The sequence below is a fragment of the Megalopta genalis genome, chromosome 7, assembly GCF_051020955.1.
Source record: "Megalopta genalis isolate 19385.01 chromosome 7, iyMegGena1_principal, whole genome shotgun sequence".
Lineage (NCBI taxonomy): Eukaryota > Metazoa > Arthropoda > Insecta > Hymenoptera > Halictidae > Megalopta > Megalopta genalis.
In genome coordinates, this window is record NC_135019.1 from 18,549,787 (window position 1) to 18,577,748 (window position 27,962).

The following is a 27,962-nucleotide window of genomic DNA, read 5'->3' on the forward strand; positions in this document are numbered from 1 at the left end:
CCGTCAGAATACTACGAAAGCTTACTGTGCGATCATTCGTGACACGAGCTCGAACTTTTTTAGGGACAGTTCCGATTGATCAGTATTGTATCGCGCGAACATAGCCGCTGTCACGGTTGCCCGTGACCAGAGATAGTCTCATCGTCGCTGTAAGGTGAGTACTCAACCTTTATTCGTTCTTCGTAACATCTGCTTACAATTCTACATTCGTATCTGAAAAACACTGACGCCCTTTACTGTCGGGCATATCGGCGTAGGCGTTGCGCCAAGCAGAACAATAGAATTACGCATTTACTTTCTATAGGATTACATATGTATTTACAACTTATCTGAAACGATACCATGCAGACGACAGATGCTTATAAATAAATTCAAGCTATGGAAGACGCCAATACAAAATGTTGATCTCTGTGACATTGTAAGAAAATATTCCGATAACTTTTACCAATATTGACATGTAAAGGTTGATATCGTGTTCCGTTAACACCTGCAGGCACTGTAATTTCATAAAGAACAATTTTATTACAACCATGGAAATTGAGAAGTCAAGCCTTATTAATCGTCAATTATTGTAACTATAGAATACTAAAATTGATGAGCAAAATTTGAAAGTGTTATCGACAGCTGAACACGAAATTCGTTTAAATAGCCGGTTAACCGATAGATGCTGTCAACAGTATTGCAACACAATGCACCTGCACGTCTTCTTGCGAACAGCTGATTCGCAACGCAGTATGTACTGCTACGGTAGTAGCGCCCACGCGTAGACTACCAATGTATCATCACTAACATACCTGTTATCGAACACAATGATAATCGTTCGGACATGGAATTTATGACTTTATAACCGCGAAAAGGCATGTGTTTAAAGTTTCACTCATCGACCGGTAACAGTGCAAACAAAGGCAGAGCTTGCGCTGTAGCCAGTTTGCTTCTTTCGTCATCGCGTACAGAGTTGACTGACGTAGTTAGAAAAATTAACGTTGTTTGAGCGTGACCACGCCTCCCATAATCTCCAGCGCATCTTAATTAGACCGCAATAATTTTATAATGACATTTCGCAAAATTTCAATTTATGGAGACACGATTTGTTTCGAATTCATCTTTGCAACTAATGTCACCAGTAACAGAATTACATCATCGATGATATATGTAATCCTAAACGCAATTTCGTTTCCTTCGTTCAATCAATGAATTGTAAAATCACGAATTGTTAAACTCCGTTGGCGTCAACCATTGCAGATGGCTTAATAAATCTGTTGTTCGTCTCGGTGCACGTGTTCTCAGGAGTGCGTCATTGTTATATCGCGATGCCGTTTCATGGTAGCGACATTTTTTGCACCATAAGGAGTTTCCATTTGGCCGGATTGCTTGTTGCGTGCGAACCCAATGAATGCTCATTCATTTTATCTGATCCTAAACAGAATAGGCAAGTAAATGTTGGGTATAGGCTAACGTAGACATGTACCATAAATACTCGATCATAAAAAAAATAATGTATCGCGATACGAACTCGCATAAGTAATATGATATTATTATATGATATTATATGATATTATAATATTATTATATGATATTATAATATTATTATATGATATTATAATATGATATTCTTTCACACTTTTATCCGTGTCGTCATGGACACCACACAACGCTGAGGTGGTAGCAATGCCAGAGTAATATTTTCAAAACTAAGAAGCTTGTATTTGTTTAATTATTACCAGCATTTTCGAGTCCTGCTGGTAACTGAAAAGCAAATAAACGAAGTTTCTTGTAGAAACAGATTCTTCACACTTCTAAACCTCGGAATTCACGTGAACAGCGTATCATTTACGCGGCATTCAATGTGTTAATCATTTTCGCAGTAGTTTGAACGAGTTTAAAACGAAACCAGGAAAGAATATTCGATGCTGTGTGGTCGTAAACGAGGACAAAACACTTAAATCACATCAATCGCTTTGTTGGACACACGTCTTTAGGCAGTGTTTTTATTCGATTCGTTTAATCAGCCATCAATTATCTCTGGCTAACGGATCGGTTCGAAACCTCGTTGCAACTTTTTCGTGTTGCGGTAGGTCGTCGACTGATTAACGTTAGTAAACGCGGTTGGCCACTTTCGTTGGATTAATGCAATTATCCTATTTCAATAAACAGTATTCTTTTATTAGCCGCATAAATACAACAGACTTAAAGTATTTTTACGTGATTTGATTCGATATATATATCTGCAATTTAACATTCAAACTCTAACTTACAATTACTATGCTTAGATCATTCGTTAATAAATTGTTTTCAATATATACTTTTTAAGATGCGCCTTCCAGACACATTAGTTTTTTTATTAATCTTATTGAGACGCGTGAAAATTTAAATTAATTATGAGAAACTAAACAGTTGAATGGTAATACTTATATTTCATGTGTGTACTCCATAGTTTTCGTACGGAGAAATTCGAATGTGAAAGTTTCAATATTTTCGTCTTATATATTTCCATTGAACTCCTACCGAATAGAAATACGAGAAACAGAAATGGTCATCGAAGACTCACTCTGCGTCAATGGAGTTCAGTTCGACAAGGTTATTGTTTTTTTCGCACTTGGTCACTTACGATTCACGATTAGGTTGCAATTAAATAACGCTTTTGTAGGTAACGCGTTAATTTTCCTTTTTCGCTTAATTTATTCGTCTGTTGACCTTTTCTTATCAGATCGAGTATAATTAGCCTCGCAGATATCAACTGCGGAAACATTGTTGATAAAATATAATAATTTCTCCACGGGTTATGTTCCATATTATTTATGGACTGTTTAATACTCACGATATTATATGTCAAATTTAAGGGATAACAATTTCCATTTTTCAAAATATGGTTAAATGTCTAGGCAAGGGATGTGTATCGCCTGCATTATTTAATAGTTATGGAAGATTTTTAAATACGTAATCGATTATCGCTCTTGTCACGAACAGTCAAGAAGACAAAGACTGATACGACAGGCAACCTAATGTCATTAGACCGTCCAGAGAAGCGACGCGTTGTTTTGTGTGGAAACCAGCCAAACTGGTTCCATGAACCTGAACACACTATAACAAGTCGTTCATTTGAAAAGTGAAACGAATCTTAACGGTTTACGTAATATTCGATGTTTGTATTTCCACGTTCCCTTGATGTTGCCGCCGATGACTTTTCGCCATCGAATGAATTGATTTTTAATTCGACTACTTCAAATTACCGTTGCTCTCTGAATTACACCACAACATTAGATTCCTTTCTTTCGTTTCCAATGGAAAGTTTTATATAAATAAAGTTTATACATACTAGGGGGAAGTCTCATTGGTATGACTCATGTTCCTAACACGACCGATTTGCCATAGTTGTCGGAGATTCGTAATTATTTGCTAGTAATGCGAAACAAAGGTGAACTGGCGGTTTCTAGCTTATTTTGATACGTACAATTAAAATACTTGCGTGACCTTAGAAGGTGAAAACTTTGCACATTCACCGAATGCATAAGCATGCAATGTGTTTACAACTGTCGCGTAAACTTCTGTGCTACGAACATATTGATTTAATTATGTTATGCGGATAATGGTACATATTTTGACCGAACACCGGAACGAGTAAACGCGTGCAACATAAAACGAAACATGCTAACGAGGACACGCAGTCGTTAAACGACAACTACAGTTATGTATCTCGGAAAAATCGTTACCGGTTCCTATTTACATAGCCACGTTGTCCAGGCCCACCGTTACAGCTTCCGTCGATTAATTGAGATATATTAATCGAACGGATGCAAACGTTCGCCTTGAACATCGTTCGCTTTCTCGAACCTGAGTTATTTAATATCTCGATAAGAGCACTCAAATATTGACGGAAGTGAACGCGAATACGAATATCAAACGGGAACAAATGAAATCACTGTTTTATTAATAGTTTCGCGGCAGGTAATTCCTGGGCATACTTAATTTTGCGGATAAGACAGTTTAGCACGTGTGAAACTGTCGTTTTGGTTGGGAAAGTTTAAACAAACGATGTTTACATCACACACTTTGCCGATTCTATCCGAAGTATTTTCAGTACGACGAATCGTGTTTCGCGCAGTGCAGGATTATTGGCCTCTGAAAAAACTAAACATCGCGTCGAAAGTTAAAAACATTTATTTTTTATAGTTCATAGTGACAAATATCAGATTACTTCTTATTGTCTTGGAATATTTATTGTAGCCAGACTTTTGAAATATTATTTTAAATAACCTGTTACTTTGTTTTATAATTTATTTGAAATAATTATTTAAGATAATTGTGAAATTCTTTTGGGAGATTATATTCTTCAAGATAAAAGAACCGATCTGACAATGTTAAATTATTATCTGATAATAGGAAACATTTTCTGAAGAACAACCCTTCTCTTCCATCTTTCGCACCAGAATTAATACTTTTTTCGTGACAGTAGCAGATGGGCCCAGACAAAAATCTCTTAAGACTGAACTTTTTGACGAAGTTTTACTTACAACAAATTGCTAGAAAAATTGCTTAAAGAAAAATCTTTGCGTTGCATATCATTTCATTGCATATCTCTTTACAAAGAGAGAGTTTTCCTTAAAGCAAATTGATGTAAATGTTTCTTAAAATAACATTTTCTTGTCGCATAATGTTTTGAGAATTTATTTCTTTCGTCACATATGAAATAAAAAGATAACGAAACAATTTCGTTATTTGAAATTGCTGTTATTTCAAATGGATCGACATTGCTATTATTTTCAAATAACGGCATTTAAAATAACAATTCGAAATGAATTATTTCAGATAGTTATTTCTTGTTTTCATTTGAAACAAAATTCTCCCAGGTCTGGTTGCAGTAATACTAAACGTGTCTCTGTCATAAACTAAGGAAACGTTACATATCTACGATCGATAGTCCTACATACACCGATTCAATTACGGTAATGCCAAGAATAAATATTTTTTTCTTTTTTTAAAATTAATAATAATAATAATAATAAAATAATAATAATAATAATAATAATACCCAGAAATGAATTAGAAAACGACTAAACCTAACAACAATTTTCACTGAAATGTATTTTAATATGTTCATGTTAAATAGCAACAGGGTCGCTATCACAGGAAGTTAATTTTTTCAATAAACTTGCAAAGAGCAATTTTGTGGCGAAGAATAATTTCACGCGTCACGAGGTACCATCATAAAACTGAACTCAGATTATACCTTCACAGATGTTTACCATCGATTTACCAATTTACCATCGATTTATCTTCCGGTTCGTTATCATCGTATCAATTTATTGACAATGAGTCTAATTGATTTATCGCCCCTTTTATGATACAGTGAATAATAATAAATAAATAAAAAAATAATAATAAATAAAAAAAACGAGAGAGGACTATTGTGTGTTTGAAACCAAAATTTATTTCTGGTAAAGTTACTTTCTCTACCGAATCCATTGATCTAGCAACAAATGAATTTACATGATGAGATGCTTGATCGAGATGCTTGATCGCTGTTATTCATCAAAATTTACCTAACAAATAAATAAACATTTATTTGATCGAATAAGTATCCTAATACGTTGATCGTAGTTAAAAAAGAGTTAAAAGTAATATCCACAAAATTTCAGAATTTCAGCAATAACTGATTCTAACAAAATCTCGAAGAATCCCAAAGACTTTATCGTTGACTCATCGTTATTTATCATGATTGCACATAGTATATCGCAGTTTGCTCAGAGTTGACGTTAATCAATCGCAGTACTTTAACTCCAAAAATTGAACCGAGTTTCAAAACTTATCAACTGTATCAGAGTACACACTTGAGCAGAAAAACTGATCAAATATCATCTGCCAAGGTTGTATCGAGGAAGAACTTGCATTCTTTTATCGTCATGAACGGAAATCGGTTTGATTTTTCAAGTATAAAATTTAGTTTTGTACGATTTTTGAAACGATAATGAGTCACGCCTGATTTAATACAAGCATCAACGAGGAGCAAAAGGTGTAACAGTCGCCAGATACCATCGAGCTGACTGAAAGGCAATTTCTTTTACACTAGATTTACGAAATGAAATATTTACTGAAAGCAATTATTTTATATTACTTTATTAAGTTTAACAATAATATAGCTATTCCGATTATTAGCGATTTTTATTGCAACGATTGTCTCAAGCAACAAATTTATAGAATAAATTCCTCGTAAATGTATCGTTATAATCTGAATACTACTGATAAATGACAAAATGTCGATAAACAAAAGGTTTTGTTTCATGATATCGGCGTTATGTGTGAAGATAGGTTTGTGTCGAAGATTCGAAGCATTGCGTAGGTGGTGAAGGGTGCTTGATCTAGAATAGAGTAATAGTGCTGTCGATGAAATTTTTGAAAGCAGCCGGTGGCTGTCAGGGGTAAAATGGCCTGTAACCGAAACACCACGGGCATTGTACTCGCAAGCAGCGAGAGTGTGTCGAGCGGAGTGGAGCGGGTTGAACACGCGGATGCCTGCTGATGTGCACGTGATTCCAGCGTGCCACGGTTCCACGGCATCGACCGACTTCCCCACCATCGTATTTCACCGATGCAGTCACACCAACTCGTACCTTGCTATTTATGTACGTCAATTTCACGGCAAAAGCATCATTTTCCCTCTTTTCCAATGAGAATCATTCGTATCTTTCTACAAATTCCTATTTCCACTTTTCCTGAAAACCGTAGCAACGGAATACTTTCTTTTTTTATTTATTTTCTGTCTCTCCTGCAACAGATAGAAAGTAGAAATTCCTATTTTCATAGTTCGTAGTTCATTTTTTTTTTATCAAAAGATCAAAAGTCTCCCCTTGTGGTGAATAGAAAATAGATATAATATTAATTTGTATTAATATACACGATGCCTCCATTTGAAAAGTTTGTATGTGTCATAAGTACATCGTACTTTTTTACTTCGCTGAAACGGGATTCGCAGTGTTCAGAATCATCAGGTCATCGCTAATGCTTAGGGCGTAGACTCTACGCCGTAAAGTGTAGAGTGTAGGTGTTGAGCGTAGATTATGCCAAAAAAGCACATGAAGAGTTTCAGGATACTGTTATATTGTTTGTAAGTTATTGACATTATTTACGATTACGTTTCCACTTGATTCCTTTTTCTTGCGATTAATGCAAGCAATTTTTATTTTGTATGAAAATTCGCAATTTACTAATGTTTATGTAATGTTATTCTATCAAAGTAAATTAGAGTATTAGGCAACAAAAAATAATTATGGTACGGATACTCGTACCATGCTTGTATTTTTAATAATTCATTGAATATAAATGAATTTAGTAATGCAAGGATTGTCCTGAATTATGGTGTCGTAATTTTTAGTGACGCCTATAAATGTGATAGTAGTTGAACAACTTGCTAGTTGTTAGGTAAGTTCAGACCTGGACATATTTTATTTGAAATAATTGATTTAAAGCTGTTATTTGTATTGCCTTATTTGAAAATTAAGATAGCGTTAGTCCAGTGGAAATAATAGCAATTTCAAGTAATGGATTATTTCGTTATCTTTTTCTTTCAAATATAACGAAAGAAATAATCCTCAAAATAATGCGCAGCAAGAGGATTTGATTTTAAGAAACCTTAACATCAATTTGCTTCACACAAGCAAAACTCTCTCTCTTTATAAAGATATAATCCTTGACATATAATATGTATGCCGCGAAAAGATTTTACTTTAAGAAATCTTTACAATTTGTTTTGAACAAAACTCTTTCCTGAATAAGTTCATCCTTAAGAGATGTAGTTTCCAAGAAGAATTTCACAATTATCTCAAATGATTATTTCAAATAATTATAAAATAAAGTAACATGTTATATGAAACAATATTTCAAATAGAGTTTTTTTTAAGTAATCGCAGCCATGACAGTAATCATAAAATAAGACAACGTGTTATTTGAAATAATATTTCAAAGAGTGTCACTTCAAATGTGCCCAGGTCTGGTTAGGTTCTCTGTAAATATGCTTCCGGTCAAGCATGCATATACTTACTTTTCATTGATATGCTGTGCACATATGTAGAGTTTCACGATGACAATACAAACAGTACAGCGAAAGGTGATCAATTTTTAGAACATTCAATGTCGATCCAGAAGGAGTACCACTCGCGTATCCGTTTAATGCGCGCTTCTGTTTTCTTATTCGATTTTATTGAAGATATTTTCCAACGAATGTTCGCTGAACGGTTACGAGCGAGTGTTAATTGTTCAGCAAATGGCGTCTTAGAAGGCTCCATTATTTACAATTTGCTTGTTATTCCGATTCACGGTTTCGTAGAAGTAACTTCTGGACGCAGGTACTTGTCTCTATCGTCAGATTTATAGGGAAAGCCTAATGTTTCATCGCATTGGAAGAGTGAAAGCTTCGTTATACCCCTTCCATTCGATGCAAATACTGTTAAGTGAAGAAAATCTCTGGGGATATATCGTAAATCGTTACTGAAATTCGTTACATCGTTTCAAATACGTCTCCAAATTTTCATATTTAGGAACATTCAAACTAAAACATGCTGGATTGATATATTTGTACTCGTTATCGTCACAGTACAATTTCGTACTTTCTAAAGTTACCATACGTATATACTTCGTTTTTCTTTTCTTTTTCGAGTGCGCACGATTCAATTGCGCAACAGGAGTACGTTAAGATTTGAATCGTTCTTACGAAAATTCGAGTTTCAGTTTGCACGAATTCTTTATAGCAGAGCAAAGTACAACTATGTATACCGCGGTTTGTTTTCTCTCGGCCGGATTGATTTATGCGTGTGTATCGCAAAAGCATGAGAATGTCTCGTGCGGACAAATTTAGAAGGCGTCAGCGGGTTATATGGCATGTGTTTTCAAGCAACCGAGCATTAGTACAAATGGCAAAATTCGTAAACAAAACAAAAAATTATTCGCGTCGTAATTCACGAGATCGTGCAAAAACTCCGGTGTGCTTTTAAGCAAACGTAGGCGCAAACATGTTTACAATAATAGAACTCTTGAAAGTACTAGATAGAGACTGTTGGAAAGAAGTGTACAGAAATCAAACCACGATATCGCTGTAAACGGCAGGGACGCGTACCGTCGCGTACGAAGCGAGCAGGCACTATTCCTATTTTTCTTCATCGTTTATCGATGATCGTGGATCGAAGTTATTTTCGAGGCGCGGTTGCGGCCGGAGCCTCTTCTGTGTGCTTCGCAGTATGATAAACCGTGTAAAAAAGAATTCCTTTGTCTGGACTAGCGTCGAATGCGTCACGAGGATCTCTTTGTTCTTTGAAAATCTATCGCGTTCGCGCCGCATGCTCGTTTGTTCGTTTATAATGCACGGGGGCTTGATATTTTTACCTCGAATCGTTATTTTCAGTTTCTTCTGTGTTTCACGGTTATATAAATTCTTACTTACGGTTTGCCGGCTTTCGATCCAGTCGCGCCGTGAACTCCGAGTGCAATTTTCGTGACTATCTCGCCAGATTAACGGACGCGTTGACCAATTTATATCGAAACATCTAAAAATGCTTGTGTTAACAATTTCGTTTTAGTATTATATATTTTTGAAAAATGTTGCTCACAAATTGCCATCACGCTGGCAAGAGGTCATAAGTAACGACGGAAATTATATTGTACAATAAATATTACTAAATTTATGAAAAATCTATTATTTCCTTTCATTTCTCAAACGGACAGAACTTTCCGGTAGTCCTAATATATTTAATATTTAGTATTTATGTATTTTATTTTCTTGGTTAATCAAGTTATATTTGTAAGCGTAGTTCCAGAATGAAAACAAACAAAATTTGCATTGTTCGTTTGATTATATTAAAATTTATTTATACAGAGATTGACATTTTGTCTGACAACTTATTAATACCCTTCTAGCCCCTTGTACTTATTTATGGCGTGTACGGGTCATTATATTATACAAAAAAGTGACCAAAAGCAATATTGATAAATTTAAACTTCCAATATTTGTTGTGTAATCATTAGTCGATATGTCGATTCTATAAGTTCTGAAACCTGTTCTAGAAGTTTCTCACTAAAAAAAAGTACAAATCACTATAATTGATACATTTAATGTTCTACTTTGCTCTGCATTTAAATATTTATAAATGTCATTTGTTAATTTCGCAATCGTCAAAAATCCCACAAGTATCAATCATTAGTGTTATCGTTAATTGTACTGGTCACAATTCATATCTTTAGTTTCCAATTTTAACGACTGAGTTAATATTGTATGATTGTTCTTATCAGGAAAGATGTTATAGATTGTTTTGTATTCGAGATATAATCGAGATGCGCGATCCTTTCCCGATACATATATCAATTGTCCCTTAGAATCGATCACGTAACGGACATGTGGCCGAGTAACGTGGCAGCGTACAGCAAAATTACCTGCGATCGTTGCACAAGATTTCTCGCTAGTTCCCTTCAAAGAATGCGATGAGTGTCGCGCGCTCTAACGGTGAAAGACAGATAAGCATATTTTTAATCTTCGCTACAGATTGTCGGGTAGCAAGTTTTCCGTTTGTCGCGCAGTTATCCCAATGAGAAATTAGATAATCTCTGCGGATCGATCAATCAAATCTTGAGTGTTGATACAGTACTTTTAAATTTGGGAGGCGGTTCTCATAAAAGAAATTAAGCTCGTATCATTTTTTTAAACTAATCCTCTTAAAATCGCCGGTGATCGTCGATCGTAACTCGTTGACGCAGTCGAGTGTGTTCTTAATTAAGAAAAGATTCACGATTGCAACTGAAAAAATTCGAAAACAAACTGAACAACATTTTTCAGCAATAATGTTTTCGGCAACAATATTGATTTCGAATACAAAAGAAAAATTGCGTATTCTGCAACGGTTGCAGGCACAATAACGTTAATCCGATAGTTAGAAATGTTCTGTTACGCGTCATCCGCCAATTAACACCGTTGACTAATAGGGGGTCTCGTTGTCGCGGTTCTATTTATTAACCAGACAATTATGATACCTGCAACGATTCCACCTATCCAGCAGGTCTATACATAAATTAGCTAGATCGATAGGTTAATTCTAAAATATTATGCAACGGCATATTCATGGAAGATTCGCAGACGAGAAGCGATAAATATTCTAATCGGAAATAACCACGGATGCTTGTGAAGGCTGGTACAGTAAATTTTCCCTAATTGACGCTCAGCTTGTACACAAAAATGAACAATTTGAGAAGAGCAGATACGATTATTCCAGCTTTGCGGCTCGTTTTTATAGTTGTTGACAATCGGTAACAATAAAAACGAGTCGCAAGGCTGGAATAATCGTATCTGCTCTTCTCAAATTGTTCATTTTTGTGTGCAAGTTGAGCGTCAATTAGGGAGAATTTACTGTAATTGTTTTTTGAAATCACAACAATAAAATGACTTTATTATGCGCTTGAAATATCAACAAACTAATCGCTGTGAAGTTAAACTGACGGACGAGATTGAGATAACGGTGAATTTTTCTTCACAGCGAATAATAATAAAGATTTCATCAAGAGCCGCGAAGCGTGTGCCGAGCACGCTGTTCTTCCTTGAGACCAAGGCTGTTTTTCGTAATGCAGTCTGCTGCATTTCCTTTTTGCGGTTAAGCAAAGTATTAGGGTAATAGAAGCGTAACATTCTGAAAAGTAATTCCCTCCCGAAATTAGTTTCTTTTCCGAAGATTTACGCATAGAATGTATTACCTAACACGTCTAAACTCTTTAACCTTGGGACGACACACCACATTCGCGGATTGTACAATGGACGATATTTATTACAAATCTTGGCTTTATTCAACAATTCTTCAAAACATATTTTTTAAGATACCTCTTGTAAACCTATTAGTCTTTCTATTGCGTTCGAGCTCACGTTCGATTAAAGAATCGGTCGCGGTTCGAATACATTTCTACATAAAGTGCTGACTACGAATAAGAAGTCGAAAGATCATCTACCGTTCAGGAAGAATAAATGACTGATTGCAAGAGCGTGATATAAACTGTACAGGGTGTTCGCGACAATTTGTAGCAACGGAGAAAGAAAAAGTTGCACAGTATTTTTGCTAGCAATATGACGACGTACCTAAATTTGTTGTATTTTTAATATTTTTCTAGAGACAGTGATGACCTTCATTTGTTTTAGATGGAATGCTACATATTTTTTTACGTTATGTGAAAGTAGGCATTAAGATCTGTAGTTTTCTCTATTGCAGCTTATAACGGATGAAAAAATACATTTGAATAAGCTTGTAAATTATATGCATAAAAATTTTATGAAATCATGAAATAGATTTGATTGAATTGTGCTCGGACGACGGGTTATTTTCGCAACTGGGCTATCGACGATGTTTATAACAATATTGAGCATCGTTCAACAATTTTTCAAGATATTTCCTGCAGACTTATTAGTCTCTCTGTTGTTCCTAATGTAACAGTAATTTAATAGGGAGTACCGGAATTAGTGCTGCCACCTTCATTTGCACGACATTGATCGTCTATTGTTTCTAAACTAACCTGAGATACTTATTGAGAAAGACACTTAGTTGTGGAGAAGAACTTATCATCATATCTGAATCACGAAGTCACAGGTGTGACAAATAGGTTATGTACCATAATCCGGAAAGGAAACTGCAATGATTATCGCGAAATGAAATTCGCGACTCCGAAGCCAACTATTCATGAGAATGGGATGTTATCGTGTGTATGGTGGAACATATACGGTATAATTCATTTTCAACTGTTAAAACATGGAAATAGGATTAATGCCGCCACTTATTGTGAACAATTAACACGTTTAAGCACAATAATGATATAAAAACGTCTCGCGTTAGTGAATAGGAAAGGTGTCATTTTACACCACAACAATGCGAGACCTCACGCGGTACATACTCTCCCGACACAGCACCCTCTGATTACCATCTACATACTCCGTTCCTTGCAGCATTATTTAGATGGGCAAAGATTTACAAATTTCGAGGACGTAACAAATGCAATAATAAAAATTTTTAATGAAAAGCCTCAGTCTTTTTATGAAAGAGGCATACAAAACCTGGTTTCCAGATAGCAAAAAGTTATAGAAACCGATGGAGATTATTTAAATGATCGCCGTAAATCGTGTAACTAAGTGAACGATTTAAATACTCTGGGTTAAGATTGATCCAGTCGCCGCCTTGCGAGGGTTAAGTATTTGTTCTACTGTGTGATTGCCCAACTTGTTATTCGCTAATAGCTATTTGGATACTAAATATCCCTAGACCTAAGACCACCTGACTCCTTCCTTTGGGGAAGACCAAAAGAAGAAGGTTATCAAGACCAATCTATCTTTCCGAAACATATGAATAATTGTACATATAATTAGAGCCTGTGCTGTACCAACAATCGAAAGAATATCGCAATCTTGCGAATTGAATAACTCATCGTGAACGATAATATCGATAAACTGACGAATTGATTGAGAATGATCAGATCTCTGCGGTGTCAGAAGCCATTCGTAGTGTGATAGTAAATATGATTATTTATACTTACAGATTCCCGAACGACGTCTTCGTCTCTAAAATCACGATAGACAAAAATTTGTCGTTTCCATTTAATTTTTGATCTCGAAGGTCATTTCAAAGTCGTGTATTGTACGTAACTAAACATATTTTTGCATCAGTTACACGATGCAATGAAAAAATTATACAATTATACGCAAAAAAACATCGATGACCTTGAAAACTTCGAAAAAAATTACCTTAGAAAACAAATTTTTGTTGTAATACGATGGTTTTTCCAAACCATTGAAATAGCATAAACAATTTTTTTTGTACCCCCGCAATTAGAGGAGATATTTAGGTGGCCTTATTTAGGTGGACCATACAAAATTTTGGGTCTACTGAGCGCCAAATTTCCGGCGAACCTGATGGGATAAATAGCTGCAGTTATTCTTAATATCAGTTCTATGTTATAATCTACGATCGATGTATTTCAATATTGCGCAGTCCGGAGGTTAATTAAGAAAACTCAAATTAGAAGACAATTCGAAAATTTCGCACGTACCAGCGTTATTTTCGCTATATTAATGATACGATAAAATTAAACGAGGTGGACGATACGATTCATCATTTAAAACCCCCCACGGACATGTTGACACGGACAACTTCGGTTCACTTAACGCTACAGTTGCAAAACGCCTGATAAAGTCCAGACTTTCCGGTCGGCTCGATCGCGTGACAGGGCCATCCGAAGAAAATAGAAGCTTTGTGTATTGTGCGAGCTGCTCAAGGACGTCGCCAGAAACAATTTCCCCCCGACACCTGTATTGCAGCGTCTCGTTAACAGCTATTTCAGTGTCGCGCGAAGCAACCGTTTCCGGGATCCAGGTGAATTGTCTGTAACGGCTTGTTTCATGTGCTCATCGTAATTGCGAATTTTATGCGAACAACGATGCGCGCCGAAGGAATGCCATAGATGAACGCTAATAGACCGAATTGGTTAGGTAACAGAGGATATGTAGGCGTCGACGTTATCTTCGAATGCCGCCACACAGTGGTCCGGATCTGGCTGTTCATTTGCTAAACTGTTTGCTGAATGTTCATCGCCTATGAATGCGATCAATTTAAAGATTAAAAATTGCGATTATAAGAACATAAGCGTAACAGCTAGTATTCAATTCTGAATCATTGCGCGCTGAGCGCAGCTAAAACTATTTAACGACAAATAGTCGTTTGTACTCTGGTCTTTTCATTAACCCCTCGATCAAGCCACCGGTAGGACCATCATTGACTTTTATTGCGTGTTAACCGATCCTATCATATTAATTTTCTTTGTTTTGTTCTTAAACGAGTTCACGTAGCGCACTGTGCAAAATAAATATTGTTTACAATATAGGGTAGGTGAAATTTCAAACAGTGAGAAAAGTAAAGGATTTTATTGGCGAGATTGATTAGTACTATTGCAAAAGATTAATACAGAAACACCTATAATCTACTAATTAGTGCTATGATGTTCATTGTTACAAAAATATGTTGATTGGATAAAAATCTAACTGAGAAATTAACTTTCGTGGTTCATCTAACAACGAGACCACGGAAAATAGTAACTGTGTTTAATTGAAGATTCGATCGAGCAATCAGACCGAGAACACGAGGAAATTAACGATCGATCGTGTCCCCGTGAAAATAATTGATTAAACAAGACTATTCGTTTCGCGTTGAATACGTAACCCAGATTTTTGATGATCTTTAAACGATACCAGATGGCTGGCGAGCGCGTACATGCATAGTTCCGTGTCAAGGACATCAGTTGCAAACAAGTTACGACTATAATACGTTCTATTTACGCGTAATTGATTCGTTGAACAATTTTTTTTTCAACTATTTCCAATCGGGACAATTTCTCCCGCGTAAACATGTTTTCATGTTTCCACGCAGCGGATTTTCCTGGCAGATCTCGAACAGATAATGTCGAGTGTATCGTCATTGATCTTATCGGTGCCAATAATGGTGACCTATTTAAAAACCGGGATTACCCACGTGCGGTGCTTATGGACCACCAACGAAAAAAGTACTATTTTCGGATTCAAATAGTACAGTTACTAATAAAATTGAGCGTACACCTTTTTAAAAGCAATAACTTTCTTAAAACTGGACCACGTGACTTGAATTTTCTTTTTAGATGATAGAGAGACCAGTCTACTAGACGATGACTAAAATGCCTTTTTTAAATTTTGCTATTACTTTAGATGACAAAAAAATAAAAATCTGCCGTTTTTAAACTTTTTTATCTGTGCCTATAACGAAAGTTTAAAGAATGCCTTTCGTAGATCGCGGTAACTTATATGCGTGCTGAAAATTTGATCGAAATCGGTTAACCCAGAGTCGAGCTACAGGTGCTGAAAAGTTTAAAAAACTGCAGATTTCTTCCAGTTGTTTTGGTCAAAATGAAATTGCGATCTTCGCAGTTGTAATTCATAACAACGCCACTCAATGTCGATACTTTCAGCATGGATATAAATCACCGAGATCTACGAGAAGCAGTTTTTTAATCTCCCTTATAGGCTCAGATGAAAAAGTTAAAAAACGAAAGTTCTTTATTTTTATTTTTTGTCATTCCAAGTAATAGCAAAATTTACAAAAAAAAGCATTTTGGTCATCGTCTAATAGACCAGTCCCGCTATCATCTAAACAAAATTCAAGTCACTTAGACCAGTTTAAAAAAAAGTTATCGCGTTTTAAAAGATGTACGCTCAATTTTGTAAGTAACTGTACGAAAAAAAATTTATCAATGGTAGGGTTTTACTAGACCCCCGCGTGGGTACTCCCGACACTGGACACCCAGGAGAGTTCAGTAAATTTTCCCTAATTGACCTTCGGTTTGTAAACAAAATTGGACAATTTGGGAAGAGGAGATATGATTATTCGCGCCTCGCGGCTCGTTTTTATAGTTACCGATTGTCAACAACTATAAAAACAAGCCGCAAGGCCGCAAGACATAAATCTGAGCATCAATTATGGAGAATTTACTGTACTCTTGATACTAGATTCCCACGTGGGTGCTCCCGGTACTAGACACTTACGCGGGTACTCCAAGCATTAGACTCACAAGTGGGTTAAAAGTACTCCCGGGTTAAAATACATCGGGCCATGGTGTCGAGAATTCTGCGGAGAGTTTGATACGTCTCTTAGTTTCCGCAATATACGCAATATTTTAAACCTCGATGTTTTCGAACGTTCGATAAGAGCCAATGCGTGCGGTCCTCTATTGATAAGAATGATATCATTGGTTTGTCACAAGTAAACACGCATGCGTGCAGGTACGCACTATTTGCATCAAAACAATGGACTGGCTATCCCCGCGAGTGCATCTGCGTAGATTTGCGTACGTGTCGAGCGACACATGGTGCTTCGATATTCACTGAGTCATTAATGCACCAGATAATTGGCAAAGGAAATAGGTAGTTTTCAAAGAAATTGTATAAGCAAATAAATGACAGTTGTTTATTGGCGACGACTTAATGCATTCGCAGCAGATTAAAGGAAATTAATTATTGTAGTCTCTTGACAATGAAATTAACAGCAGTCGACGTAAATATTTTTAGAACTGAGGTAAATAATAAACGTAAATAGGTGACATTTTCTTCTCACTTCTGTGTTCCATACAATAACTGTTTAATTATGTATTCGTTATTTACCGGCAATGTTGTAACCGCCTCAACTAAAGTGAAGCCATCGTAAATAAAAATTATGTGCAAATCACAGGGCATGAAAAGTTGTGTTTGCAGGTTTCCGCCATTAATTACTACCGCTTCAGCATTCATTTGCAACTGAATGCACGGTCACGTAACAATAATTATTAATTTTTTTTTTAAGCGTCTCGATATAAGGAGTCCCGGTTAATCGGTTAAATTAAATACAGGAAAGAAAGATAGAGCTCGTGAGTTTTCAGTATCTGGTCCTTGAAACAAGATAACAATTACATATACGGAGAACTCGAAGATGATAAGCTCGAGTGTCGGGAGCGAAGAGAGTACGTAGTTTGTGTATTATAAATAGTCATCAAAACATTACTTATCTCGAACAAGGAAAATTGATCGGTCGGATTGCCGATTACTTAATCTATTTAATATTCAATAGGAAAGAATATGCTTGGAATGGTAAACATATATGTATAAACAACAGCCTATAATGTCGACTATCGATCTATCGACTCAACAATTTCTGCTTTAAGAATAGAACCTGCGATCGATCAAGTGACTATTAAATTAAGTACCACCTATGTTTAACGTTACCTTCACGGTACAAAAATTAACGTGCCGCAGTATATTCGCCGTTCCTTCAGTCGCCAGTGCGTATCCTTCCGATCCGCCAGAAACTGAGGCAACAACAAAGACACCAATCGATAACGAAGCTTAAAACGACAAAAGTTGGTAAATAGTTAATTTACTATCGATTGATGCTGCAGCTCGATGATATAAATTGTAGAGACCATATGCCATGTTTCTGCTATTTTTCAGTTCTTTTAAAGAACTTTTTAAGGTATGAAATAAATATATTTTCGTATTTTTTCTATAGCTGTAGGTGAGTTATCTTTCGTTTGTACTGCTATATTTGAAGTGATAGATTGTAAAATTTTCAAATAATTCTCCCTAATTGACGTTCACCTTGTACACAAAAATAGACAATTTGGGAAGAGAAAGTACGATTGTTCCAGTCTTGCGGCTCGTTTTTATAGTTGTTGACAATCGGTAACCATAAAAACGAGCCGCAAGGCTTGAAAAATCATATCTCCTCTTCCCAAATTGTCCATGTTTGTATACAAGCTGAGCGTCAATAAGGGAGAATTTACTGTAACATGATCATCTTATTTGACGATGACAGGTATGTTTTAAGAGTTCTCCGAGAAGGCAAAGAGAATTCTAGTTAAACATTCTAGTTAATTTGCTATCGCTACTAGTCTGTGGGTTATTTACACATACGTTTTTGTTCTTATTTAACCATTTGCCACTCCCATTTCAAAGATCATTGCCAGGGTAGGAAATGGACATTTAAAGTTATTGAACCAGAGTGGAATTTTATGTCTAGCTAAAGAAAAAAGAAACAATCGTAAAAAATAAACAATAAGAGTTATCGTTAAAATGATTTTTTATCTGATTCTTAATAAATTTTTGTATAAAATAATCTACTTAACTAATTGTTTCACCTAGTATTTCAATCGTGGAACGCAATACAAATTCAAATATATGTATAAATTCGAACGAAGCAGGAGCGTTTTGGAACGTTGGATACGGCAAATGGTTAAATGAACCTGAAACACATCATTTAAACGTTAAACGTTTTACAACGTTGTATTATGAACAACTTACTTTAGCAATCTCTAGCTATACAAATGATTCATATGCTTGGATGTTTTTATATCATAGAAATTGAACTGTGCGATTATCTTTTATCGTATACGTATACAGTCATTTGAAAAGATCAAGGTTTAATCTTCGATTATTCACGAAGATAGCATGATCCTAGGAAAACAGTGTGCTCTGAGCTGTTTGTTAGTAAATAGTACGCAAGAAACAAAGAAGATTAATGGAGTCCCGTACAGAAATAGCCTTTTACGTTTCAGCATTCAACCATTAAACGATAGGCTTATCTCGAAAAATACTCTTAATAATTGGTTTAACAGTAGATTGCCGAAGCAAGTCAATTTGACTCGTTTACGATGATAATAATTTTTTTTTAAACATATGTTGGTCATAATTCGATGAAAAACCAACATATGTTTTAAAAAAAAATTATTTATTTATTTATATTATTTATAGCAATAAAATCATAGACGAGTCAAATCGACTCGCAACGGCAATCTAGTGTTAACCGCTGTATGTAAAAAAAGTATCGAGACTATTCAAATTGTATATAAAATATATTTTATTAGAATACATTCTAATTTCTATCTCGAAATTTTGTCTGACAAAAATGGTGTACTGAAAACGATAGGGGAAGATCTTTGTAGAAACGGCGCATAAACAATACTGCAAGTACGAAAATTCGTGACTGTTCCTACGTGTACAATGGTAATATTAAATTCTGAGATACATTTAGCACATTTCCAATGAAGACAATTCAACTCTGTACAACCCGAATCTCTTGTACGAATATAAGTATACTTACGTAACTCGAAACCAGAAAATATCAATCTTTAGATGTAAATTAACACGGATTCATAATCCGAAAGGAAATTTAATTTATTCTGACGTACAAGGAGTTCAAACTCTGATGTATAGGTAGTAAGAGTTGGAAACCGCAACACATAATCTTCTCGACGACGAAGAAGAAGCAACGGAACAAGACGCTTTTACCACATCGTGGCGAAACATGAAATTAGATTTAAAAACATGATAAATCACTGTGAGATTATAAAGTTACACCGTGTCATAATTAGTCCCGTCAAAACGGCATATTCCAAATCTGTTAATTTACGATCATTACAGATGTAATGAAACATTTATTAGTTTAAACCAACAATATCTCCATGAAAATCGGTATAAATCTGAATAAACATATTAAATGTTACTTTTACGAGATAATATAAAATTCTAGTTATCCATAATCCTAGTGTGCCACAAAGTTAGATACACTCTCCTGAAAAATTTGACTTTCGGCACCAGCAACGTGTTTCCAAACAGAGTAGTTTTCAGTTTGCTTCGAGTTTCCTGATCAACAAACAAGCCGTCCTGTAACAAACATTGGACACAGCACGCGCGAAGGTCAATTTTCGAGCGCTTAACTTCGGAAAACATCCCGCCCCCCCCCCTTCTCAGACTCCGAGATTCGTCATCGCTGCGAAAGAGATAATGAATGCCGGGAGAGCGAGCGAGAGAAATGAAAAACAGACAGCACGGCCTATGTGCGCCTCATTCATGCGTGTATCACGACGCACTGGACGAATGTGAGGGCGTCGGTATAGGAGAAAAACAGCGGTTGCACGTGGCTCGTGAATGCTCGTATATACCTGCCTCGCGTTCTGTTTCTTCGATCCCCTCCATCGTGGCCCGTTTCCAGCTGCCGTGACTAACACGGAGCCGGCCGCTCTGGGAAAGCTCGCGAGAGTATAAAAGTCGAGGAGAATCGCCGCGTTTAACCAGTGCGTCTCAGGCGTACGTCCGAGAACTGTTTTGCGTGTGTTCCAAGTGTTCGGAGAACAGCTGTCAACAGAATTTCGCTTGAACCGCTCGAGCTGATCGCGAATAGTCGTAGAACCTTGATCCAGAATCGTGCCAGAGTCGAGTAACGGTGTCGAACGAACCAATTCGAAATTGTGTTCGCGTTTCCGGTAGAAACGATCTGCGGGTGAAGAACGAACGTAGCTACGAAAGGCTGTCAGCGACTACAGTAGAAGAGAAGTCAGTCTATTATGCCTGCGAAGTTGGAACCGCTGGCTCCGATCACTCATACACCCTGTACACCTTGTAAAGGGTACGCATGTGACAATTTTTTTTCATTGATTTTGCATGATCGTGTCCTGTGATGTTCCAAGGTTGATCGTATCGGGTATTCGATGATATCGGTTTTTACCTTTTGTGATTTCGTGTCTATATATATCTTGAGCTATCGAACGGCTACGATATCTAGAAAATAATTAATCTGGGTGATTATGAAGACAATTGATAGTGAACAATGCGTAGTTCCACAAATAGCGACGTTTCCGCGGTTTGTTTTGATCTTTACTGAAAAGTAATTCGTTTCTCGACTCTTGATTCGTATCCAATTTTTAGCGTAATCCGATTAGCAATATATGCGATACGATTCGTTTTGTTCTTCTTGCTCCATCGTTATATTTTATAAGTCACGTTAAGGGGTAGAAAGCAACAGCTGATTGCTAAAACGATCGAGGCGTAACGAGTACGCTGCAGTTAATAACTGCCTTCCGCTCGTTACATGGAATTTTTAACGCACCGATCGAAATAGTATAGTAAATTCTCTCTAATTGACGCTCAGATTGTACACAAAAATGGACAATATGGGAAAAGGAGATACGATTATTCGAGCCTTGCGGCTGGTTTTTATAATTACCGATTGTCAACAACTATAAAAACGAATAATCGAATAACGTATCCTCTTCCCAAGTTGTCCATTTTTGTGCACAATCTGAGCGTCAATTGGAGGGAATTTACTGTACTTCAGCAACAGTGACCTTGTCGCTAGAAATATATTATTGGGATTACGGCTTGGATTATTTCTCAAATAAATATGATATTAATTCTTTTTCTTAAAAAGCTTTATTTTACTTTTATTTGAGAGAAGGTATATGTACGAAATGACTGAGCGACTAAATTCAACTGAGAGACCGGCAACTGAAAATCGCCTGCTTATATACCCTTTTTGGTGTCGTCTTCTCCACCAATTCATCGCGTCTTACATTGTATACGCGGTACTGGGATCACTAACAGTCAGAGCGCGGTGTGTTCTAACGACACCGGCGTTGGTATATCGCGGTATTTTTGATATACAGTTTACATCACCGTTGGTGCGCGCTGACAGAACCGGCGGAAACGTAATCTGATATTTTCTTTTCAAAAAAGTTTCTTTTTCAACATATATTTTCGGCAATATCAAATATGTTCCCTGACAAATCGTTATTTATTTAATAATCTTATACCTACATTTAAAGCAATACGTGTCCAACATGTTTAACCCTTTGCACTCGAGTGGTGACTCTGGGGCACCATTAAAAAATTATTACATCATGTTCCAAGATAATTTTTATATTATAAAAGTCTAGACGTAAAAAAATTGTTAAAAATCTAACTGTTGTTCGAGTCGCAAGACTATAAATTTCATATGCATAAAATGCACTTTGTTATATAAAATGGAAATACCGTAAGTCGGAAAAATTAAATTAGATTTACAATTAAAATGGCTTCGAGTGCAAAGGGTTAATATCTGATATTGATCGACATACTTCGACATATTCTTACAGTAGAAAACAACATCTAAACGCTTTAAATGCACGTCTCAGAAGTTTTCATGAGAATATCGTCTCAAAAAACTACGAATGTTTGTTACCTATCCACGATTACCTATCCACCTGTGCACGGAAACAACAAGATTTCGAACATGATCTAATATCTGATACATCTCAGAAATTACGTCTGAACATTATGAAACACCATATACATACTTCGACATAGTAGCGCCTTTCGGAGACTCAAACTCCGTAACACTATATTACCTCCCGTTTCTAAAAGAAAAAAAATAAGAAAATAACTAAGCCGGGTCACCTGACTCGAAGTCTGAAAGTGTCTTCTTCTATTTTCAGGGAGGAGAAGATGAACAAGTTGTGCAGACAGGTGTCGATCGAGAGCCCGAACGTCGCGGGCCGCGATTGGGTGTTCAGTTTCGATGTCCCCGTTCCGGATGTTCCAGCACAGGGGGCTCGAATCCGGGTGATGTGTGCAGGCGCTTGCTACCATCCTCGTCGTTCGCCTAGCCTCGGGAGCCTGACCTCCGTCTCCAGTGGCAACAGTTTGGCCACAGAGGTCTCGGTCGAGGGCGACTTTCCCGTGTCCCTGCCGCACCATGGGTTCCGGGACGCTGCCCTGTTCCCCGGCTACGAGGTCGCAGGGGTGATCGAGTCTTTGGGCGCGAACGTACCCGAAAATTGCGAGTTCGTCGTCGGCGATCGAGTGATCCTCTACCCTTACGAAGGAATACCGAACGGATACGTCGAGTACCTCGTGGTTCACGACCTGAAGTACCTGATCAAGATACCGGACAACGTGAGCCTGAGCGTGGCAGCCATGCTACCCGCTGGAGCTCTGTTGGCCATGAACACCGTCTTCGCCGCCCACGAACATGTCCAGGCGTTGCTCAAACAGAGGGGCGAGAACAGCGTCTGCAAGATCCTGATCGTCGGCACCGGCGGCTTGGCTCTATGGGCTCTTAGAATCGCGGCGTATTACTTCAGCAACATGAAAGACAGAGTCATCATCACTATCGCCTCGCTGAAGGACGATGGGCTCACCATGGCTCAGGAGTTCCAACGGTGAGTTGCTTTGGAGAGTTACTTGATATCGATGTTTTGTAGGTAGGCTGATTAGTGTTTGCCAGTAGTGCTGAAAAGCGACAGTACTCTGAGAGTTTTGGGGTATTTGATAGTCGACGTGTAGTTTTTGTAAATAGAAATTCGTAAACAGAACTGAACAGGGGTGGCCAATTTTACTTTTACCTAATTTGGTCTCGAAATTTCTACCAGCAGTTTATGCAACAATTATTCGTCTGTTAGTAGATGGTATTTATATTACTTGCAGTATGTACAGTTGCTCCAAAAGGTGTTCTTATACTTATTGAAGTAGAATAACTTTCTTAAAATTGGACCAAACGATTACAACTTTTTTGAGATCTTAGAGGGTCTAGATTACTGGACAATGTCTAGAAACGATTTTTTAAAATTGCAATGACAAACAAAATAAAAATATTGTTTTTTTTCTTCTAAAGATATCGTCAAAATCGGTTGACACAGAAACATGGTATAGGCATTATAAGATGTAAAAATCTCTAGATTTCATACAGTTATTAGGATAGCGCAGCCGGTTACTGTGAGGTGACCAATTACTGTGCTATTGGTTTGTTTGCAGGCACAATTCGCTTTATATTTATCGAATAACACACATTAAATTTTTTCATTCTTTTATTTTGTTTATTTTGAAAAAAAATTTAGTAAGTCGTATTCAATGAACATAAAATTAATTATGCCTGAAAACAAACTAAGGGCACAGCAATTGGTCACCCCACAGTAACCAACTCCACTACCTTAGTCGAATGTTGTGAAAGACTGCGATTTTTGCTATTTAATAATATTTATTCGTTTGTAACTCATAACTAAACTCCTGATTATTGAGTGAAATCAAAATTGTCTTCCATTGATAACTTGAAGCAAGAGTTAAATATAAATACATTTCTTCTAGTTGTACCCTATTTGATTTACCAATTTTTGTCATAAATATGAAAAATCACATAGATCACCGAGATTTATAAAATACATTAAACACGCAATTTTTTAACGCATATTTGTCATACCAAGCTATTGCAATTTTTACAAAGCTTTTCTTCAGATATTCTCTAGCGAATTAGTTCCTCTACCATCTCAAAAACATTCAAGTTGTTCAGTTCGATTTTTAAAAAGTTATTTCGTTTTTAAAGTGCACGTATTTCGGTGCCACTGCAGGTATGCAACATAAACTAGATTTTCAAATGAAACTGTAACTAGGTCTGTCTACGAGTTCTGTCGCTTTTCGTAGAGTAGCTGCTGCATGTTGCGTGTCCAAGTATGAGTAACGGAGGTCCACTCGTTGATCTTTGATCCAAAAATTAACATTCTCTGTCCGAGATATCTTTACCATCGATGACACTTTCGTAATTCCACGGAATCGGCCATATCGCTAAATGAATGATAATGTTATCGTGCCAATTCGAGCACTTGACACATCTTGACCACGATAAATGTTACGTAAAGATTTATCTCCTAATTCTTTCTCGAGTTCCACTATTTACGCAACATGCGGCGTACTTAAATATCGCTTGATTTGATAAAAATCATATAGTGCTTGTGTGTCACGTTTATTCTCTTTCTCTGCCGTGTGTTAATTTTTTGAATATGCATCCTCGCGTTTTTACTTGCGTTAGTGTTGCACCGATAGCTTCCAGCACCAGTTGAATGAAATCAGAGTATAGAAGTTGCATGTAGGCGGGGTAGTTATTTTCTAATAGAATTGAAAAGGAAGAATCCGTCGTCGGTTCGTATAGGTCAAGTTGCAGAGGAATTACTTTGACTTTTCCGGTTTTGCTTGGCGTAGTCGGTTGCGTCGCAGGCGACCCGCGATATTTTATGAAAATAAACTTTTTGTTTGAGAAACAAATAGTTTGGTATTGAGTCGACGTTGTTGCAACATATGGGAAAAAGAGGATAGCTGAGCTGTTCGAACACTAATGCGCAAACAAAAAATCAATTATTATATTTTTATTCTCCAATAAATCGTTCAACTCCTCTATAATGAATAATCGAAGTGTAAACGTAAAGTGTAGACTTCTTTGTAGATCATATACGACGACGCTGCTGCTCAGGAAACTTAAACAAGAGTGTCACAGTTAGAACTTACATTCTAGACAAATATTGCTTCGTAACAAGCAGATAGCTTTAGAAAGTGAGACAACTGATTCCAAAATGCGTAGTTTACTTTACAAATACTTTAGTTATTACTTTCTAATAGATAAAGCAACTCCGTCAAAACAGCAAGCAACTTCTCCTCTGAATAGAATTCTGCTTCCACTTAATCAACGCGAATAGTTAATCAATGCCGTCTAATTGTTCCGAACACTTCAGAATGTTTCACAATGCACACCATGAAGTAGTTTAGCTAGCTCGCCAAATGCCCAATGCATCAGCGTCCACCGATCAGGTCATTCGAGTTATTCACCTACAGTCTCCTCTTTGAATACAGAGTGAACGTGGTCCAGTGGAGCGAGGACTTGTACGAGAAACAGCTGATCGAGCGAACAATGGACGCGTGTGGTGGCCACGTGGACGTGGTTATCGATTTCGGCACGACCTCGCGAAGTCTGCACCGCAGCATGCAATGCCTCAGCAAGGCTGGCGTGGTGTTCGTGATCAAGGAGGTCGCTGATCGGCTGCTACCTAAATTTAGCAGACGCGCCGAAGAGTGGCAGCTGAGCATCAAATCGGTGGAGCCGGGCACCCTGGAACAGCTGCAGGAGCTGGTTAAGCTGGTGGCTTCCGGCGAAATCGAGCCACCGCCGCACACCGTCTACCCAGCCGAAGAGGTCCTCGACGTGGTCCTGAAGCTGTGCCACTCGGAGATCCAAGGTCGCGCGATTTTACGCTTCTATCCGGCCGATTAAAAAGGCCAGCCCCGAAGAGTAAGATCGTGCGCCTTGCAGATTGGCGCGAAACCTTCGAATACGAGAAACGAGATCGGCGAGACAGATAGATCGCATCGTTAGGTTTGAGATTTTCAGAGCGACGGCCATCTCGTGATGTTTCTTGTTGGGGAGAGATACCTCGACGGCTCTCTCGGCCGGTTGATGTAACGGAGAGTTCGATTTAAGTAACCGGAGGAACGTAGTTGATCGCCAATGAGAAGAGTTCCGTATGAGAGTTAAGTACGACAACGATTTGTCTGGGTCGTTTGAGGATCGCTGAAAATTATGGAAACGACGGCGGAGCGTCTCCAGCGATCTCGTGAGATCGTATTATTATTATAATTTAGAGATATCGAATGGAACTAGGTATTATATTGTCTACAAATCTCGTAGAAAGTGCATTTGCATTGCTGTTAGAGCATACAGGTTTGTTGGGTCGGATTATGGTTTTCCCTGTGAACTTAACTTTCTTGACAACAAACCCACGAGATCCGCCGTTAGACACCTCTGCCTAGATTTCGCGTTAATTGTTTGATCGTTGAACAAAACCGTCGGTTGCGTGGTCCGTATGTCTCTTCGATAGATTTGGTAACGCGAAATGATAGGAGATCGTTGGATCAGGCTAAAAATTAATCGTAAACATTAATTATTCGACGTCAATTGTATTCTAGTTACATCATACTGTCACTGTTCGGTGTTTCGTGAAAATGGAACAGTAGTCTGGAGATGCTGAAGAGCCTGTAACCAGACCGCGTTTAAACGGACATAGATATTCGTATATTCGAATTCGATTTAAACGAAGAAAGAGGAGACTATCTTCTCCCAGGATTCTATGGGAGCAAACATCATATCCATAATTTTCTCAAACGGAACTGCGAAGAACACTGCTTTAGATTATGATTCGCGGTCATGTTTTGGTAGTGTTCATTTAATCCAGGATAACTGGCGACTCGCGAGCCACGTGTAGTTTTTCCCCCCTTCTTACGTGCTCCGTAGTTCGTCCCCTCTATGCACCGTAGTGTTTACGGAACTCGAGTAGTGGGGAAAGGGAGGGACTGATCGTGGGAGCTTGTGGCTTGCGGCCGAAAAAGTTAGCCAGTCCTGAATTTAATCTATTTATAAGGGATTGCTTCGCGTAATCGGGACAAACTTCCCGCAAAGTATGCACTTACGGCGGAGGGCATTTTTGTGTACCATCGTTAGATAACAGTATTCATTGGACACCGTTGCGCTAGTTAATGATAAGTTAATCGAATATTCGCGTGCTATAATTATAAATGCGAGTTAATTGATCGCATACTGATCCGTGTTGTTATGTCGCTGTACCTCGAAAGACTGTTTTCTTTATTTAAATGTATGTACCTCTCTATTTTTTAGTGTTCATTTGTAACTTCTCGATCGTAACCCTAAGCGATAATTTAGCGATATACATAGATACACATCACCATCGTTATTCTGTCGACTGTTAATCGCAACAGTGATTGTATTATATTACGGTGATAATATAGCAGATATGTTTTCTATTAAAACTAAAAA

At 37.3% G+C, this 27,962-nt stretch overlaps 1 protein-coding gene across 3 annotated transcripts; it reads left to right on the forward strand.

The window, feature by feature from the left end:
* Positions 1-14: 14 nt before the first annotated feature.
* Positions 15-27,962, forward strand: Drat (Death resistor Adh domain containing target). 3 transcript variants are annotated; one of them, XM_076523386.1, is made up of 3 exons: positions 15-154; positions 22,807-23,532; positions 25,970-27,962. In XM_076523386.1, exons 2-3 carry the CDS (start codon positions 22,817-22,819, stop codon positions 26,403-26,405), a joined length of 1,152 nt encoding a protein of 383 aa, XP_076379501.1. In that variant the 5' UTR covers positions 15-154; positions 22,807-22,816; the 3' UTR covers positions 26,406-27,962. The 3 variants fall into 3 exon arrangements, with proteins under 3 accessions (XP_076379501.1, XP_076379499.1, XP_033326149.1); XM_076523384.1 differs by lacking the exon at positions 15-154 and adding an exon at positions 20,604-20,963; XM_033470258.2 differs by lacking the exon at positions 15-154 and adding an exon at positions 20,605-20,963 and having other exon boundaries at positions 25,988-27,962.

Coding starts and splice junctions, on each gene's coding strand:
- Drat (XM_076523384.1), top strand. CDS start 20,902: ATGCCTGCGAAGTTGGAACCGCTGGCTCCGATCACTCATACACCCTGT. Junction 20,964..22,806: donor CCCTGTACACCTTGTAAAGG/GTACGCATGTGA, acceptor TTCTATTTTCAG/GGAGGAGAAGATGAACAAGT. Junction 23,533..25,969: donor ATGGCTCAGGAGTTCCAACG/GTGAGTTGCTTT, acceptor ATTCACCTACAG/TCTCCTCTTTGAATACAGAG.